The sequence below is a fragment of the Brachycentrus maculatus genome, unplaced genomic scaffold (assembly GCF_059751285.1).
Source record: "Brachycentrus maculatus isolate JH-2025_06_01 unplaced genomic scaffold, ASM5975128v1 h1tg000186l, whole genome shotgun sequence".
Taxonomy (NCBI): domain Eukaryota; kingdom Metazoa; phylum Arthropoda; class Insecta; order Trichoptera; family Brachycentridae; genus Brachycentrus; species Brachycentrus maculatus.
Window position 1 is genome coordinate 1,290,082 of NW_028280937.1, and position 17,918 is coordinate 1,307,999.

The following is a 17,918-nucleotide window of genomic DNA, read 5'->3' on the forward strand; positions in this document are numbered from 1 at the left end:
ATTTGTTGGGTTTGTATGTATTTTTAATATGTTAACCTATAATATGCAAGTATTGGCAGTAATAGATACTTGTCAGAAATTATTCTGATGATTTTTAGAGAAGGGTTTGGAGCATAGCTCAATTATTAATGTATAAAAACAGTCACTAATTTAATTTTTAACTATTCATATTAGGGATGGGAGAACTTGATGCTTTGTTGGGTAATATATCCAAAATAAAACAAGGTTTTTGTTGGATTAAATTCTACATTTATTTATGTATATCTCAATACGTGACGCGTTTCGTCTTCTTAGGACATTATCAAAAGAAGATGAAACGCGTCACGTATTAAGATATACATAAATAAATGTAGAATTCAATCCAACAAAAACCTTGTTTTATTTTGGATATATGTATTACCCAACAATTCAATATGGAATTCTACCAACTGTCTGCAGTTATAATAAATGAACTAGATGCTATTTTATATATAGTTTTATCACCATTTTAACAATACCAGAAGCTTTACGAGATTATATGGTTCCATAATAATCCTGCTAGATTATTCACTTGCTTGATATACAAAAATAATGTTTTTTGTTGTTGTTGTTGTTGCTGTGTTAATGCATTCAATAATTTGGTGTTAAATAAAAAAGAAAGCTTCTTGACAATGTAATAACGTTCCTCATCATCAAGTACGCATCATTGCCAGATATATGTGTTGCTCCGCTAATATTGTAAACTGTTTTCAGAGTTTTTGGCTAAAATCTAAATTATTATTAAAACCCAAAAACGAATCAAATAATTCAACGAAAATTCACCAAAATTACAGACACAATTGCAATGATTTATATATGTTTTGAAAACATGTAAATATTAGGAGAAACCCGCAAGGGAACGAACGTACTATACAAAAAACACAAAAAATATTTCCCTCTCATTCCTGAAATTATAACAATACATTGAAAGATGGAAAACCAGGAAACAGGGTATATTCAATTTGTACATAATAGGTACACTGTTTCACTAATATAAACATTCCTTATACACATATTTTAGTATGATTAAACCAATTCTAACTGCACTAACCAAATTATAAAAGGATGTGTTGTTAATTGTACCTAATCTTACCTCACTTGCCTCATTCTCGGGGTTGCACAACCATACTCGCTTGTGTGAGTTCTACACTGCTTATTTTAAATATATATATATACTCCATACATTTTAACCGGTTTTCTATCTTCGACTAATTCCAGTAGATCTCTAATGTGTTGAAACCTTCAAGTACGTAATGTTTGCTCTAAAACATACTTATTAACCCTATTCCTCTATGGTTAAAAAAGTTCTGTTATTAAGACCACCATTTGAAGGATACGAATACACAAAATAATTATTACTTGTACAAAGAGAGCTCTTATCGCAAATTAACCTCGGATAATAACAAAACTGGTAGTCAAATTAGCACAGTCGGCAAAAAGGAAAAAGGATATTTATAATTGTTTTGTGTTATAGTTTGAGGAGCCCCCTCCGACGACCGTAACCCTCCGCCCTAGCGCCCCCTTCCATCAGAAACCCTCCCCCGTCGTGGCTAGCCAACCCGCAGCGAATTCATTCAAAGGTAAAAATGTTTGATGAAACCATTTTGATAATATCATTAAATGTAATAAGACATGTTGCATTGTGTCCTCACGTAAATGCAAATAAGACCGTGTATTTATTCATTACTGTCAGCTATATTGCCTATGGGATTATCTAAGATTTTCAATGTTAACAATATTTCATTATTATTATTGGATTGCATTTAAACTCTGAAGGACAATTTAAAGGTATATGTATTAAATGTTTCAAAACTTCTGTGTTGGGAGCAACAGAAGAAAATTAAATTTACTTCACAAAATTCTTAATAAATGGTAGATCCATCTAAGATACAAAAGCGGTTGTTAAAATACTATATATACAGCTTCCAAGAGTTCAGACAGTACGGAAATTTGAAAATGGGTAGATGATGAATGTTATACATTGTGTAAGGAGATCACTGAACCTAGCCAATACCTATGAATGCCAAGACTTCTTTATTTTCTTCATTTAAATAGATGTTTCGTATCTGTTGAGACATCTAAACAATCATGATTTTCAAACAGAGTACCGTAGAACGGGGCTACTTGAACTTTGATGTGTTACTTGAGCCCAGTACAAAAAATATATTTAGATCGTGGTATTGATCGAAGTATCGTGACAATAAGTGTCACCTGTCAGGGAAACAATGAATCATGTCAATACGTTTATCATTATAGACCAAATACAGATTTAAATCCTTTTTTTTTTTACTGGGCTCAAGTAACACATAAAAGTTCAAGTAGCCCCGTTCTACGGTAGTATAAAGTGAAATTTTGGATGCCGTATCATCATTTTATATTCTACTTTATCACATTAAAATTTATCTAATTCAAACTGGATGATTGTGTATCAGGAGGTGTCAATATGAGAGGAGACCAGAAATGGCCACCACAGGAGGTGAAGGAAGCCGTGGCAGCAGAAAATGAGGCCAGAATTTCACTAGCTAAAGGACCTGCCTGCAGACCGAGAAAGGTATGTCTTTACATTCAACTTTACTTCCTTAATTGAAGACATCGCACCAAAAAGATCTAGATGTAGTATTTCGAGAAAAGATTCACATTTTTCTTTATCAGTTCATTACTGAGGACTGTGTTCATCTCACAACTCAAATGGAGTAAGATTCTTTGCGGTACTCCAAAAGTGATAGGCAGTGTGTTACTTAATATTCCGTTTGCTTGTACCATTTGTGTTCTGTTTGAAAGATAGCTCCTGATCCATGCCAGTTCGGTATCCATTATATGCAATATAGTGAGTTAGTTATAAAACTTTTCGTTTATAATATTTCAGGTGAAGAAGGATTATACATCATTCTTCGCTAAGAATGCACTTCCTAACAACTATCCCGGCTACAAGGTCCCTCCAGGTACGCAACATTACGATGATCAAAGTGGCACAAGTCAGTTCTAACCAAACTCAACATAAATATTATATTCCAGACTTCATCCAGTAAAAATAATGACTAAATAGCTCAACACCGACCGATTACTTTTGAAAAAAAAAAACATTTTGCAAATATAGCTCTCCGGTTCTCAAAAACACATACATATTGGAAACTAAACAAATTAATTTGATTTTGTATTAGAACCCATAGCTTGCTAAAGTTTGATTCATTTAAATGAATATAAAACAATTGAAATAAAAACACCTTTTTTTATTTAAAAAATTCGAATATTTAATCAATGAAAAAATACAAAAAAAATATAAAAACATTAGGATAATATATTTAAGTTTAAATTAAGTTCTGATTTTATGTATAGGCAAGGAGCAATGATGTTATGAAAAAAACGCATACACGCTTTATATTTCGACAAATTATTGATAATGCCATATATTTTGTAAAAAAATTAATATAACTGCTTTACACAGCTTAAAATTGATGTGAAAATGTACTTCATACTTTTAATATAAAATAAATATAATTGTAATATGATTCATACAATGTATTTCATTATTTATTACAAATAAAATATTTATAAAATATACATTTATTTTGTTTTCATTCTTCTTTCCTTTAATGTGTGTTCTTTAGTGTGAAGTATCATCTGGTTGAAAACATAACTGATGGATTTCTTACTTTTTATAATTGGAAGAATCAAGAACTAAAGTAGTGGAAAGACATGTATGGTAAAAAAATATTGAAAAAACAAAATGAAACACGACAAAAATAAAAAAAATACATTTCAGTAAAATAATAAAGATATTTTCTAACCATAGATTTTCTCTATAAATGATATATTCATAAAATTAGATTTTCAAAAATGTACAATAAAATTGTAACATATTTGCAAAAATAAATATATTATAAAATCACTATTTATTTTTTTAATTTTTTTATAACCCTTGTCCGCACCTAATGGTGCATAGGGCACTGCATCAAATTGACGCAGTGTTATCTTGATCATTACTTACATGAAGGCAAGGTGATCACTCTTGCGCTTCAGGAACCAGTCCAGGGTAATTTTAAATAAATATTACAGTGTTAAATCACTAATATTTATTTTCACCTCCCCCCCTGGGAATCGAACCCGGGACCTCCAGCACGGTAGCTAAACACGCTGACCATTACACTACGGAGGCGGACAATTTATTTTCTATTTTTTAGTATAAGTTAACTATAATGTCGACCGGTTTTGAAGCAAACAGCTCCTTCTTGAAGACTAATTAAAATCTACTCAACAAAAATTCTTAGAAATTCGGCATATTGCAAGGATATAAGCAAATAGTGTTTATTACATATGAATAAGTCTTGAGTAAGAAGCTGTTTACCTAGAAATCTAAAATCAGTTATACATAAGTTAAAATAAGATATATAGCGATTTATAACAAAGTTATGTCTTAAGTTATAAAATGCAAAGTCACAATGTAAGTGATTCAAATATTGATTATATTTAAAAAAATTGACACTCACAATTCAAATATCGTTAACATACTATGATTAAAAATGCTTATTTTACATAATGTAAACTTTAAAAAAAAAACATTTTTGATAGTAGTATGTTTTTGAAATTTTATTCACATTAGAAATCTATTTTTAAAAATCTAATTTAATAAGTATATCACTTGGAAGGAAAGAATTCGTGGCAGAAAACATGTTTGAAATATAAGATCACAATTTGTTATATTAGAGTATTCATTTTAATATTCCTAAAAATACCACATTAAATTCCTATTAAAAATTTTATTACAACTAAATCACAGATCATATCCTTGGTAACAATAATTTGCAAGGGCTAAGTGAAATTGCTGGTCTTTTTATAATATTTTACAAAACCAATTAAAAATTAGGTACAATTAGTACATCGTATCGGTATTTGTCAACAGTCAATATAACAACTTAATATAAGCTCATATTCCTCTTCCTCTAAGCTCTATCCGCAACCAGTAGTGCATAGGGCACTGCACCAGACTGACACAATATTTACTTTATTGTTAACTATATCAAGGCAAGGTGATCAGTCCTGCGCTTCCGGTACAAGTCCAGGGTAATGATATTACATACATATTAAAATGAAAATTTATGTGTTATTTATTTTGTCTTCCATGGGAATCCAACCTGGGACTTCTAGCACGGTAGTCAAACACGCTAACCAATACAGTATAGAGGCGGACAAAATTGATTACTACTATTTTTATAAATAATGCAACATTATTTCATCACTATTATTAATTTTAGTATGAAGATCTGACTAGCTTCGGCAACATCTTGCCTTCTTTTAAAAGTATCAAAACACTTTTTTATACACGCTAAGAGCGAAACATGTAATTTATAAATGTAATGATTTTACAACATTTTCCATAAATCAATGACATATTTATGATTTGGAAATATCGAATGCCAAATATACAGTTGAAATTTTGTTTAAAATAATGTTTGCAAGCACACGCAATTTAATATTGGCAAAGTTGACCATACTGACGCAGTTAACAAACGCGTAAATATTACCACCTCATATACCTAGATTTGGAGTTCTGGAAATGGTCTAAAAACACAATCTTTATATTTACATCAAAGATAAAAATAAATTAGGATGTTTCTGTTTAAAAAAAAATTACAAGGTCTCTGCATGTTCCAATATTGACACTGTTAAATTTTGGCTAGTAAAATTGTTAGGAAAGTCTTACACACACAAAAACTTCGCATGGCCAAAGTCGCAAACACGGAAATGTTAACTTTGTTCACACAATTACAGCAGTAAAAAAGTAAAAATAAAATACATTATTTGTAAAGCAGAAAAAATGTATTTAATATGGCCTAAAATGGGTTGACATAAAAGTTTTAATTATTTTTTTGTTTGAGGAAGCAAAAAATAAGATACATCAAAATTTCATAAGGTCCTACTTTCCCGAGAGCCTTGATAAAACTTGCCTCTTTTACAAGGCATCAGGTTCGCGCCACCCAGGACGACCACTGCTGACAATTCGTCGGCAGTTCTCTTTTCAGAACTCTGGGACAGGGATCTGACTCGGGAGGATGCAAAGGAGCTGGCAGCCGACAGAAAAGCCTGGAGACAGTTTGTGGACTCCATATGCTCCACTTAGGGAGCGGATATGGTTTAATTAAATTAAATTCACACTTTTAGTTAGACCAAAACACAAAAGAACTAAATTTTAACAGGATAGTTTAAAAATGAATGTTATTTTAGAGTTTGGACATATTACGAATTGAGGTAGTGCTTTACATAAATGGCACTTATAAACTAATTATTATTTTGTAAATACTTAGATAATAGTTATAAAAATAGTTTTATTCAGTCTTATATTTTTATTAAAAAATTATTAATAATAAACTATCTATTAAAGGCTCATATCGAGGGTTTTCTGTCAATACACCAATACATAACAAAAATAACTTGCTCTTAGACTGTCAAGAAGTAGTCTGATATAAATTATATTGGTAATAAACAGTTACTCTTCCAGTCTTAGCTATTGAACATGGAATGGTGATATTTTTGTAGTTGTTGGCAGATTTATGTTTAGAAACAAATGTTTTTTATGCTCATACATTGAACGCGTATTTATTAAAATGGCATCAATGGTCCTAGAGGACAAAATTGTACCATTCAACACTTTATAAATGAAATCAACAATTCTAATCTATCTATATAACACATACGACAATTGTAATTAACCTGTCTGGGAGTATGGCCATCCAAACAAAACTTTCCTGGGAAAAGTATGGGCATTCATGAACAGCCACAAAAGGCCCGGTGACATTTATATCTAAAATGACACTTGTACTGCCATCTGTGGTTGTATATTAACACTAAAACCACATTTCAGATTATTTTTGTTTTACCCATGAGAATTTACTTAAAACAAAGTTTGTGTGATGTCATCGTAATGACGCTGTCAAAGAAAACTCATGAAATAAAACATGGAAAATTTTTATGTAAATCACTTAAGTAAATATGGTGCTTGTAGCATTGACTGTGATTAAAAAAAATTAAAATGTATATAAAGGCAAGTCAACATCTGGATGAGTCAAATTCTACTTAGTTTTTGTTTTTATTTTTCAACTCAGACCACAGGCGTGAGTTGCTTTAGCATGTAAAAAAATTGTACACTGGGCTGGTATACAAATTGTCAGCGATATCACAGTTTTTCCCAAAATGCTGCTATAGAGTATTTCGGTATTTTCGCCAAATTAGATCACAAACTTTCAAAGTAGCACCATCGCACAAAATATAGTTTTGCTCCTAATTTGTTTTATTTGCTAAACTATATCGTCTTATCCATAACCTACCTTTAAACGAAACTCCACAAACTAATCTCATTATTATGTTCTTCACAACCCCAATGTACTAAATTATCGTATTAAAATTTTTGCTCTTTTCAGAAGAGAACATTTACTTAACCTCATCATAATAAATAAATAGACATCCATTCACCTTTTTTTTCCAAGCTGCTACACCGGAATAAACGGATATTGTGCAAGAATAAAACCACTACTAGCGAGCTAACTTTTAAACAGTTATTTAATACAATAAATTGTTTGCTAGTTTTTGAATACTACGAATTATGTATTAAATTAAACGAGCCCAAAAATAAAAATATTTTGACCATGCATATTTTATCTACCGGAGTTTGACGCAATACTATTAATGTGTTTGTTAAATTATAAATTGTCAATTTGACCGTCCAATTTCCCTCACACTTTGGGCTTGTAGGAACGCTTCACTTGCTCTTGCTAGGTTGATGTATTTACAGTGTCAATAAATGTCGACCGTGTTTATATTAAATACTTAACTTTATTTAGGAACATACTTATTAACATTTTTCTAGATACCTCAACAAAAACAGACGATTTATTTGAACAGGGAATACAGAATTCTGGATATTTACAGGGCTCATGACTTACGACATTGGTTGAACTAATTTAATAACTTTTTAAAATTTGAGTAATGTGGTTGCCAATCATTGGTTAAATATGAATGCTACAGTGTATGATGTGATCACTCAATTCAGCCTATTTAAGCCCTGTAAATACCCAGCTTTCATACACTTCATTGTCTGTGTTGAGATACTACAAATCTTGATAATTTCTTAATTAACTTGCCGGGTAAAATGAGTAATCCTTAATATATATATGGTATGTCTTTAAAAATGTGCAGATGCAAAAGAAACAAAGAAACGTATCCGCATTCCGCATTCATCCACATCTGTGGATGGGTAGGGCTACGATATCTATCCTAGCCCTACCTAAATTTGAAAATTTAATTCATAATCTTTCATTTAGGATACCTTAACATCGATAATCAATATATTGACTGAGAAAATAATACATTTCTTTAAAGAAAATAATATCATGAGGTAGATATACCCGTATGTTACATTCTAAATCTAATATCAATGTGAATGTAGCACCTAAACGTTTCAATGGATTTCAGGATAAAAGAAAAATACATTTTTGCATCAACCCGTTAGCTCATTTTGGCTTATAATTTTGCAACACGGCAGCAAAATTATTAAAGGCTTCCGCAATCTTTGTATTGGATAAAGCCACTTCACTTAGCACCCTCGAAAGATTATCGTTACTTCGAATTTGCTCGGCGACTAGACTATCTGCGGCATCCGCTACTCTCGAATTAGATCTGGCAACATCGCTCAGCTCTTGCCTCAGCATGTCGTTACTTCTGATCTGTTCCAAGACTAACGAGGAATGGCGGGTGACAATTTCTGATATTTTTGTCATCTTTTTGGCATTAGGTTTTTTATCGGGCTTCGGTGGCCTCCGACCAACTGGCGGGGGCCGTTGCGTGAAAGGGGACTGGGTCCGATGCGTGAACGCGTACTGACATTGTTGCGTAAACGGGGATACAGGTCGTTGCATCAATGGACGGGTTGGTTCCGCAGGACTGTCATCCGCGGGAATGACATTCGCCGGTGTCCAAGGGGTGGGCAGAGGCTGCGGGATGAACGCAGGCTCCGGGTTTGTCAGTCGACTGGTTGCAGATGGAGTTGGTGCTTCGAACTTTACTGGCGGCGAGAGGTCAGGGGGTACCTGGGCATCGTAACAAATATAGGGTCCGCCATCTAAAGTTTTTTTTTTCAACTAGTGCTTATTTCGTGAATGGTAACACTTAGCTCATGTCTGATTTGACAGATAATTAGTTTTATCCTTCCGCTGAGCGAATATGGTTGTGTATACGCTTGAACAACGCTGGGAAATATTGCGACATTACTTTGAAAATCATGGTAATGTTGCAGAATGTGTGCGAAAATTGCGTACGGTTTTTGGAAGAAGAGAAGCACCGTCAGCTCCGTATGTTCGTTATCTTGTGAAAAAAGTGAAAGAAACTGGCATCCTCATCGATAAACCAAAGCGTGAAAAGCCAAAAACAGTGCGTACACCCGAGAATATCGATGTTGTGGCAAAAAGTGTGCGTGAAGCGCCATCAACATCAATTCACCGTCGTTCTCAACAATTGAACATTTCGGAGACATCATTGAGACGAATTTTGCATAAAGACCTTGGTATGACGCCATACAAAGTCCAATTGGTTCAGGAGTTGAAGCCAACTGACCATCCAATGCGTTTTCGCTTCGCTGAGTGGGCCTGCGATCGACTTACAGAAGATGCCGATTTTGCCAAAAAAATCATCTTTTCGGATGAAGCTCATTTTGATCTTGGCGGGTATGTAAACAAGCAAAATTGTCGTATTTGGGGCACAGAAAACCCGCACGCATACATTGAAAAGCCGGTACACCCAAAACGAGTCACTGTTTGGTGCGGATTTTGGTCCAGAGGCATAATTGGGCCATTTTTCTTTGAAAATGAGCAAGGAGTGGCCGTTACAGTCAATGGCGATCGTTATCGGGCCATGTTGAACGGATTTTTGTTCACAAAAATTGAAGAGGAGGATATTGGCAACATTTGGTTTCAACAGGACGGCGCTACGTGCCACACAGCCGAAGCTACACTCGATGTTTTGCGCCCTGTTTTTGAAAAAAAAAAGTTATTTGGCGGACCCTTTAGTAAATATGACAGCAAAAATAAAATACAATGTGCAATCAATTCTAGCTTGTTTTACTAGAAAATATGTTGTTTTTATGCATTTATATTTTTATATTTTTTTAAATTTTTTAATTGAGTACAGCAGATTATCCATTTGCCATCTACAATCTAACTAGTAAAAAAAACACATCTTAGTTAGTTCTTCAACAAGTCAGTAGTCTAATGATAAAAAATAAATAAATTACATGATACAAAACCAAATGAAAATGAGCTTTTAAAAACAGTTCAGTTACCTATAATAATAGTAAAAATATTTGCTTTTATTATTTATTAGAAATGATAATAATAGTTAACACATATTTTATATTTTTAAAGCATTAATTTTTTTTATATTAATAAAATAATGCTAAGCATTAACAGATTGTTAAAATTCAATTCCAAGCACTCAGTTGGAAAGGACGGGAAAAGTGAATTGAAACTGACTGAATATAAACAATTCTTAAATTTGTTTTGCAATCAGTGGGAATCGAACCCACAATGCCAGTTTGTAGTTTATCCAACTATGCCACTGTGCCTGTCATTGTAAATTTTGTGAAATGATAATATAATGAAGTTAGCTTTTAATTCATAATTAGGAAATAATTTACTATATTCATACACAATTTTCCATAAATATATAATTCAATTGAATTCCGGTCATATATAATTTTATCTGACATAACATAATTTGTTGAATTTACATACATTTCATTCAAATATACTAACCATATTTATGGTGGTATTGTGAAACTAATGCGCAAAAATGTGAGGATTAAATTCTCTTAGATATAATGGAAAAAAAGGGTAAAGATGGTGCTCAAATAGAATAGCAATTTTACCTCTATTTTTATACTTATTAGCGAGAGTGGGTCCAATGCCACGTCCGGGACATTCGGGACATCTGGGACGTCTGGAACGGATGAAGTGAAGCAACTCTCTACCAGAAACAGGAGTCGCTCCTCCACATTACTCATCCGAGGTCTACTATTCTCGCGAGTTCCGTACGCTATCTCTCGGGCTTTACGCTTGACATTTGTCTTAAGCTCTGAAAATGACTGAAATCGATAGACTTGAGTACTTTAGGCATCTCATGTAATTTGCTAATCTCTTTAAATAGATGAAGGTTAACGAGTTTGTAAAATAAGTCTTCAATTTTAATTGTGGCCAAAAAAATAACGAACGAATGAAAATGAATACTCACAGCTTTCCATTGTTGCACAGACTTCACGGGTCCGATACAACTATTTAAAGCCTGCGTTACCTCATTCCACTTTTCTGTAAAAGTTTTCGATTGTTCGAGAGTCCGCGTATTAACGTTACAAAACAATAACTCCTTGTTTTGCTCCGCGAAATCGACCAGCATTTGCTTTTGCCGCTTTGACATTCGCGCTCGAGGATAAATGTTCATTTTGTACAATGTCAACGCGAAAAAAATATACACAGGGGCAATTCGCAGCACACTATAATGTAGATTATATCTTTTATTGTACAAATATTAAATTCACAAAACCAGGCCGTTTCAAGACGCGCTCGACCACAGATTAAATCATTAAATACCTGTCATTTTAAATTAACCAATGGCGGCAATGGCTAGGCAGAGAGAACATAAAAATATGTAGGTACCTATATTTTCTGTAATATCTATGGCGACACATAGGGTATTTGTGCACTTCACGGAATTTTACCGTCCGGCACTTCAGATAGCGTGATAAAACGATGATTGGCTCGTGCTTTTGTCCATCTTTCTTGATCGGTGCGAGAACACGTTGCGCGTAAATTCGATCACGCTAAACTGTCGTACTCGTTTTTATTTTTCAAAACCGAACTGCTGGACGATAAAATTCCGTGAAGTGCACAAGCTCACATAGGGCGTTTGTCCACTGCATAGAATTTTACCGTCCAGCAGTCCGGTTTTGAAAAATGAAAGCGACTACAACAGCTTAGCGTGATCGAATTTCCGCGCAACGTGTTCACACACCGATCAAAAGCACCAATCCGATAAAAGATGGACAAAAGCACAAGCCAATCATCCGTTTTATATGCTAACTGACGTCCCGGACGGTAAAAAACCGTGTAATGCACAGACGCCCTTAGTCTGCATTGAGTCGAAAAAAAAGATAATGATTGGCTCCCGGTGGGGAAGAATACCATCTCTAATAAATATATTATTTTTGTGCACTCTTTGCAAGGACTAAAACTTGGGACATTTTTTGTGGCCTATCCAACGATTTAACGATATTCAGCAATTTTTATAAAATTTTCTTTTACTCAGTAAGGTTCAAAACCAGCAATTTTATGTTACAAATAATACGCACATGATCAAACTTTGGCATTCATCGAGTAGTGTTTATGAACACAGTTCTTTGAAATCTCAACCAGCTGTCAACGGGTAACCGCTTTGTTCAAAAACTGAAAGGTGAAACCGGACGAGCATAGTATATATTTCTAGTATATAACCTAGTTTTATAAATCAACGTAATTTGAGAAAAGCAGTAATCATTCATAATTTCACAATTATAAAACTATAATGGAAAGTGACAATCGTCCGACCAAAGACCTAGAACTTGAATATTTTAAAGAAAAGTTAATGGTTGACCTCTTGAAAGATGTAACTAAATGCAAATCTAATTTGACGGATTCCATCAAAGCAAAGTTAGCTAAAATTTTAGCCGATGTCGATTTATCGCTTTATATGAGTCTTCACAAATTAAATGATAACGATTACCGATCGAGTAATATATTTGGTGAGTAAACTTTCGATATATTGCACAGAAAAAGTTTTTGTTGTTGATATACTAGCCTTATATAAAACTTTAAATAACTTGGATGTATAAAAAATAGTCGAATTAAACTAAATACTACTTGTTTTATTGACATCTCAACATAGATGACGGGGCTTACGACTGGGCTGACTCATAGGCTGGTTTTATGTGATCACCTTAAAGTGGTCGTAAGCCCCGTAAGTGTCTGGACATTCATATTCTTCTTCATCTATGTAGAGATGTCAAATAAAATAAATATGAAAAATAACTCCTATAATTGGAGATAATCCAGATTTGTGAACAAGTGTTTGGACACACTCAAAATGTTGTTAATAAATAATACTAAAATTGAAATAAATGTTTTACTTATTTATTTTTTAACAAAAATGTTCATAATATTACAGTATCTACTCAATGAATTAGGGCCACCCATTATTTTTTTGAGTACTCTGAAATCTTTTGGATTATTATATTTATTTTACATTAATACTTTAAGTTTTCTATTGACATCTAATATCATGTATATTACCTTCAATAATATGTAAAATATACCTGGATTATTTAACCCTTTACAAAATTTCAAACCCTTTTTCTGAGACAGGTCCCTAATTAGCACAGGTAGACAGATAGTTGAAAGTTCAAAAAATAGTCCTATCTCATTTATTAGTGAAGTTTCTTGAGTTCTGGTTGTTGTTTTGTTCAGAGAGGTTATATAGTTATCGTATCTTGTGAAAAAAACTTAATTTTTAATTTTAGTTCATAAAGTATAAAAAATTTTGTAAACACAAGTGTTTTTTTTGAAAAGGACAAAATGGGAAAAAGTAAAGACATTTCTGAGGAAAAAAAGTCTAGTGTTATAGTGCTGCTGAAATTAAGAATACTATCTAATAGAGAAATTTCAAAAAAAGAAAATGTTTCTCGTCAAACAGTGGATAGAATTTCAAAATCAATAAAAAATCAGTCACCCGCCACCAGCAATCGGCGAAAGAACTGTCGTAGGATTAGAAAAACAACACCGAGGACTGATCGAAAAATCGTTCAAAGTGCCTTAGAAAACCGTAGTGCATCAGCAAAAACATTAAAAATAAAATTGGAAGAAGAGGGTATAAATATATCGGTATCAACACTGAGGCGACGTCTTTACGAAGTAAATCTGAAATGCAGACGCCCTGTAAAAGTACCAAAATTGACACCACGAATGAAAGCGGATCGATTAAAATGGGCCAGGCTACATCGAAATTACTCGGTAGATGATTGGAAAAAGGTATTTATTTAAATTGAATTTTCAACATATCATTTTAGTAAATAAACTTATATATTTGAATTAAACTTAAATTTTCATTATTTTTCAGGTCATCTTTAGTGATGAGTGCCGGTTAGAAGCCGTGACAGAGAGCCGTCGATTCGTCAGGAGAACACCAATGGAACGTTACGATGAGGCCTGTGTGGTAAAAGTTATCAAACACCCCCCTGCAACAATGATATGGTCATGTATTATTAACAATTTACCTGGGCCGTTGTTTTTCGTGGAAGGAACAATGAACCAAAATTCCTATAAGCAGGTCCTCGAACGAATTTTATTGCCCTTCTACCATACACTCGACCCAACAGAAGGTCCATACACCTTCATGCAGGATGGGGCACCTTGCCACCGGGCTAAATCAATAATAAAATTTTTGTCTAACAAAAATCTGCCTTTGCTCCCCTGGCCTGGAAATTCTCCGGACCTTAATCCTATAGAAAACGTATGGAGCATGTTGAAAAATAAGGTATACTCATTTCCAAATCCGACAGTAGACAGTCTAAAAAAAAATATTCAAAAAATTTGGTCAGAAGACGAAGAAATAAAAAACATGATAAAACAGTGCATTTTAAGTATGCCAAAAAGAATTGAGGCAGTTATTTCTGCCAAAGGTGGAAATACTAAATACTAACTATATTTATATGAAAATATATGCATAATTTAAGCGTAATAAAGTGTTCATGTGTAAATAAAATTCAATGTTGTTTTATTCAAGGTTTTCTCTGAGTTATTCCTGTTTGAATTGAGAAATTGCGCGAAATTCTGCGTGGCCCTAATTCATTGAGTAGATACTGTAGTATAAAACCACTCACCGAGATTTTTATGTCTACCGGTTTCGAAACGTACCCGTCTCTTCGTTAAGACAATCACTACCACAGCATACAAACAATACCACCCTTCACCACCACCTTCATTTAAATATTAATAATATTGAGAAATGTTTTAATGTATAAATATAAAACTATTTATTACAGGTTTATCTCCGATTGTCATAGAAGATTTAACATTCAACGAACAAAAATGCTTACAAACCGCTTTAGAAAATAGGATTTTAGAAAAGTATCCAAAATTATTAGAAGTTTATCGCGAAATGACAGATGGAACAATTGAAAATCAGTTTAACACCGCTAAGAGCAAGGACAGCTCCGACCACAGCAAGCTCCTCGAATTATCCAATGCCTACATCAGCAAGTTGAACGAGTCCGCAGAGCTGCACACGGAGATGTGCAGCGTGATGCAGGAGTGGGTCAACACTCGGCTCGGAGAAGTCGTTCAGAAAGCCGAGGATTCTGTGCAGCTTTACGACATCAAAAACAAAACTCTGGAATTGAAAGCTAGGTGAGCTACCTACACTCTTTTTCTTTTATGCTTGCTTTAATATTTTCACCTATTATTTTTATAATTTGTATTAATGCGATAACTAAAAATCATACAAAAAATAAATAAATATGCATGCGTGATATATATCTACATAGTTAGTTCAAAAGTAAAACTCATAATGTACAGCACTATTTATTGATTTGGCGTTTAATTTGTAAAACTCCATTTTAATTTCTGTATTAATTTTTAAATTAAACACAGGTTTTTTTGAGAATGTCATTCGTTTCGAAATGCCATAACTAGGCAAAACAATTGTCACAATATTAATTTTTATGTGTTTTTTTTTTGATAAAATACAACTTAGTTGACTCAAAAATCTGTGTTTGATTTAAAAATGAATACATAAATGTACAATACTCCCTATTACATTAAGTTTTACCTTTAATATGACAATATTGTATGATTACAGTAGGGATTTATAGGTATTGTTCTTTTAAAGTAATGTTTTGACAAGCTGTGTATTTTTTAAAAATGTGGAAATGACGATAGCTATAAAGGAGTTATATCAATAAAAAAATATCAATTTAAATTAATGCATAATATATTAAGTAGAAAATAAATAAAGCATACCTCCACATTCGGCCATAGAACACAACAAATGAATTATTCATGACTTTTCTAGATTTTCTAGACTTTGGTATTTGTGATAATATATATCCTTTTTTAATAAAAGTTTTACATTTCGCATCATTTTCAAACACCGTACGGTACAAATACGGTGTTTGAAAATGATGCGGATTGTATTAAAACACGTGTCACAATAGATTTATAAAAAAAGTGGTATTTACCAAATAAAACATAACCTTTCCGGGTGTACAATAATTGATGCCTGATTTTCTCTGGGGAGTGGGTTCTTTTTACATGGAAAAAATCTCATGAAACATATGAATTAAGAAGATAGAAATTATACAAAAACAAAATAAAACTCCGCATCTCTAGGTTTTAGTTTATGACAAAATTACATACAAATATTCACGGATGTCATTACTATACAAGTTACATCATACCAACTGACAGACAGACTTCTACGTTCATATTAACGTTGATACTCCTTTGAGGAAATATTGCACCGATGTTCATTTACATCCATACGGAAAGGTTAAATTATATACGAACTCCGAAGGACAACTAACTGTACTGACAAACAGCCTAATATAATGATCGTCCTTTCAGAAAACCATGTTTTAAAGATGAAAAAAATATGTTATTGTTTTTTTGTTTTTACAGAATAATCGATGCACAACTATCACTTCACATCTATAGCCAGAACAACAGTGTTACAGCGTACATGGAAATAAACAAAGACATCACAAATAGAATTGACAGACTTAGAGATGAAATAGCGTCCTGCCGTAGAATAATTGAAGATGGTTACTAAAGTTTAGCCAAAATATTTATTTATAATGTTTTCAGTTTTTTTTTTATCTATTTATGACATTTTCACATATTTGAGTACTGATGCCTGAGGCGAAAACTGGGTATAAAGTGGTATGACTTCGTCAGGAATGACGATGTGAGGAGAAGAACTCAACAGCCCCTCATACTGGAAGTCCTGAAGAGAAGAAGGTGGACATGGTTGGGACATGTCCTTAGAATGCCACCTGAGGGCATCAATCCCTCATGTCTCTTTTTCCAACCCCGAGGATTCCGGTGCCCCGGAAGGCCGCTGACGACCATTCACCGACCATACTCAGCGGAACTTCGAGACGCCGGACTAACCTGGGAGGAAGCCAAGGAGATGGCGCATGACAGAGTGACTTGGAGACGACTCGTGTTGGCCATATGCTCCACCTAGGGAGCGAACATGGATAGAAGAAGAAGAAGAAGTTAAATGAATTTTTGCAAGGCATCTAAAATAGGGATTTTTCAAATTACCTACAAAACAAGCGTGCTATAAAATCCTAGAGGTTGCATTTGATGCAGGATTGTGAATAAAAAGCAGTTGAATCGTTGTATTCACATTTCTCCATCACACGTAATACATACTTCTGTATGAATATTTTTATCTTTTAATAAAACATGCTGTAATTTAAAAAATATATACGCACATTTGTGGCATTCTTTGCGGTTTTTGTACAGTTTATCCTATCCGATGGTAATCGCCGTACTGATTTGTGAATACAATGTTTCAAAATCATTAAGTACTCAGTTGTAGAAATAAAATTTTATGTACAATATAAAGTACGTTTATTTGATACATTGTGTCTAAATACATATTCCAAAAAAATTGTTTCTTAAAACTTCATATAAAGAACTTTTTAATAAAAAGCAAGCAAAAAGGACATGGGTCATAAAAATACTACATATTTGCATAGTTTGAATTTAATTAAGGTTTGTCCGCCTCCGTATTGTAATGGTCAGCATGCTTAGCTACCGTGCTGG

The 17,918-nt window shown here is 33.2% G+C and overlaps 3 protein-coding genes across 9 annotated transcripts in view; 2 read left to right on the forward strand and 1 right to left on the reverse strand.

The window, feature by feature from the left end:
- Positions 1–3,579, forward strand: part of LOC148307886 (uncharacterized) — a 42,923-nt gene extending 39,344 nt beyond the window's left edge. For 4 of the 6 annotated variants that reach the window (XM_088262674.1, XM_088262677.1, XM_088262679.1 and 1 more), the window contains 3 exons: positions 1,493–1,598; positions 2,451–2,569; positions 2,885–3,304. In XM_088262674.1, coding sequence (XP_088118800.1) covers positions 1,493–1,598; positions 2,451–2,569; positions 2,885–3,004 — 345 coding nt within the window. In that variant the 3' untranslated portion in view covers positions 3,005–3,304. Of the gene's footprint in view, positions 1–1,492; positions 1,599–2,450; positions 2,570–2,884; positions 3,305–3,354 lie in introns of those variants that run through there. The other 2 variants (XM_088262675.1, XM_088262678.1) reach the window with 1 other exon arrangement.
- Positions 3,580–7,093: 3,514 nt separating this feature from the next.
- LOC148307887 (uncharacterized) lies at positions 7,094–11,646 on the reverse strand. 2 transcript variants are annotated; one of them, XM_088262680.1, is made up of 3 exons: positions 11,293–11,646; positions 10,931–11,146; positions 7,094–9,098 (listed from the first exon to the last, which is right to left on the reverse strand). In XM_088262680.1, exons 1-3 carry the CDS (start codon positions 11,497–11,499, stop codon positions 8,523–8,525), a joined length of 999 nt encoding a protein of 332 aa, XP_088118806.1. In that variant the 5' UTR covers positions 11,500–11,646; the 3' UTR covers positions 7,094–8,522. The 2 variants fall into 2 exon arrangements, with proteins under 2 accessions (XP_088118806.1, XP_088118807.1); XM_088262681.1 differs by lacking the exon at positions 11,293–11,646 and having other exon boundaries at positions 8,381–9,098; positions 10,931–11,186.
- An 826-nt stretch (positions 11,647–12,472) lies between these two features.
- On the forward strand, positions 12,473–17,717 carry LOC148307888 (uncharacterized). The gene is made up of 3 exons (XM_088262636.1): positions 12,473–12,835; positions 15,131–15,494; positions 16,764–17,717. Exons 1-3 carry the CDS (start codon positions 12,619–12,621, stop codon positions 16,912–16,914), a joined length of 732 nt encoding a protein of 243 aa, XP_088118762.1. The 5' UTR covers positions 12,473–12,618; the 3' UTR covers positions 16,915–17,717.
- The last annotated feature ends 201 nt before the right edge of the window (positions 17,718–17,918 follow it).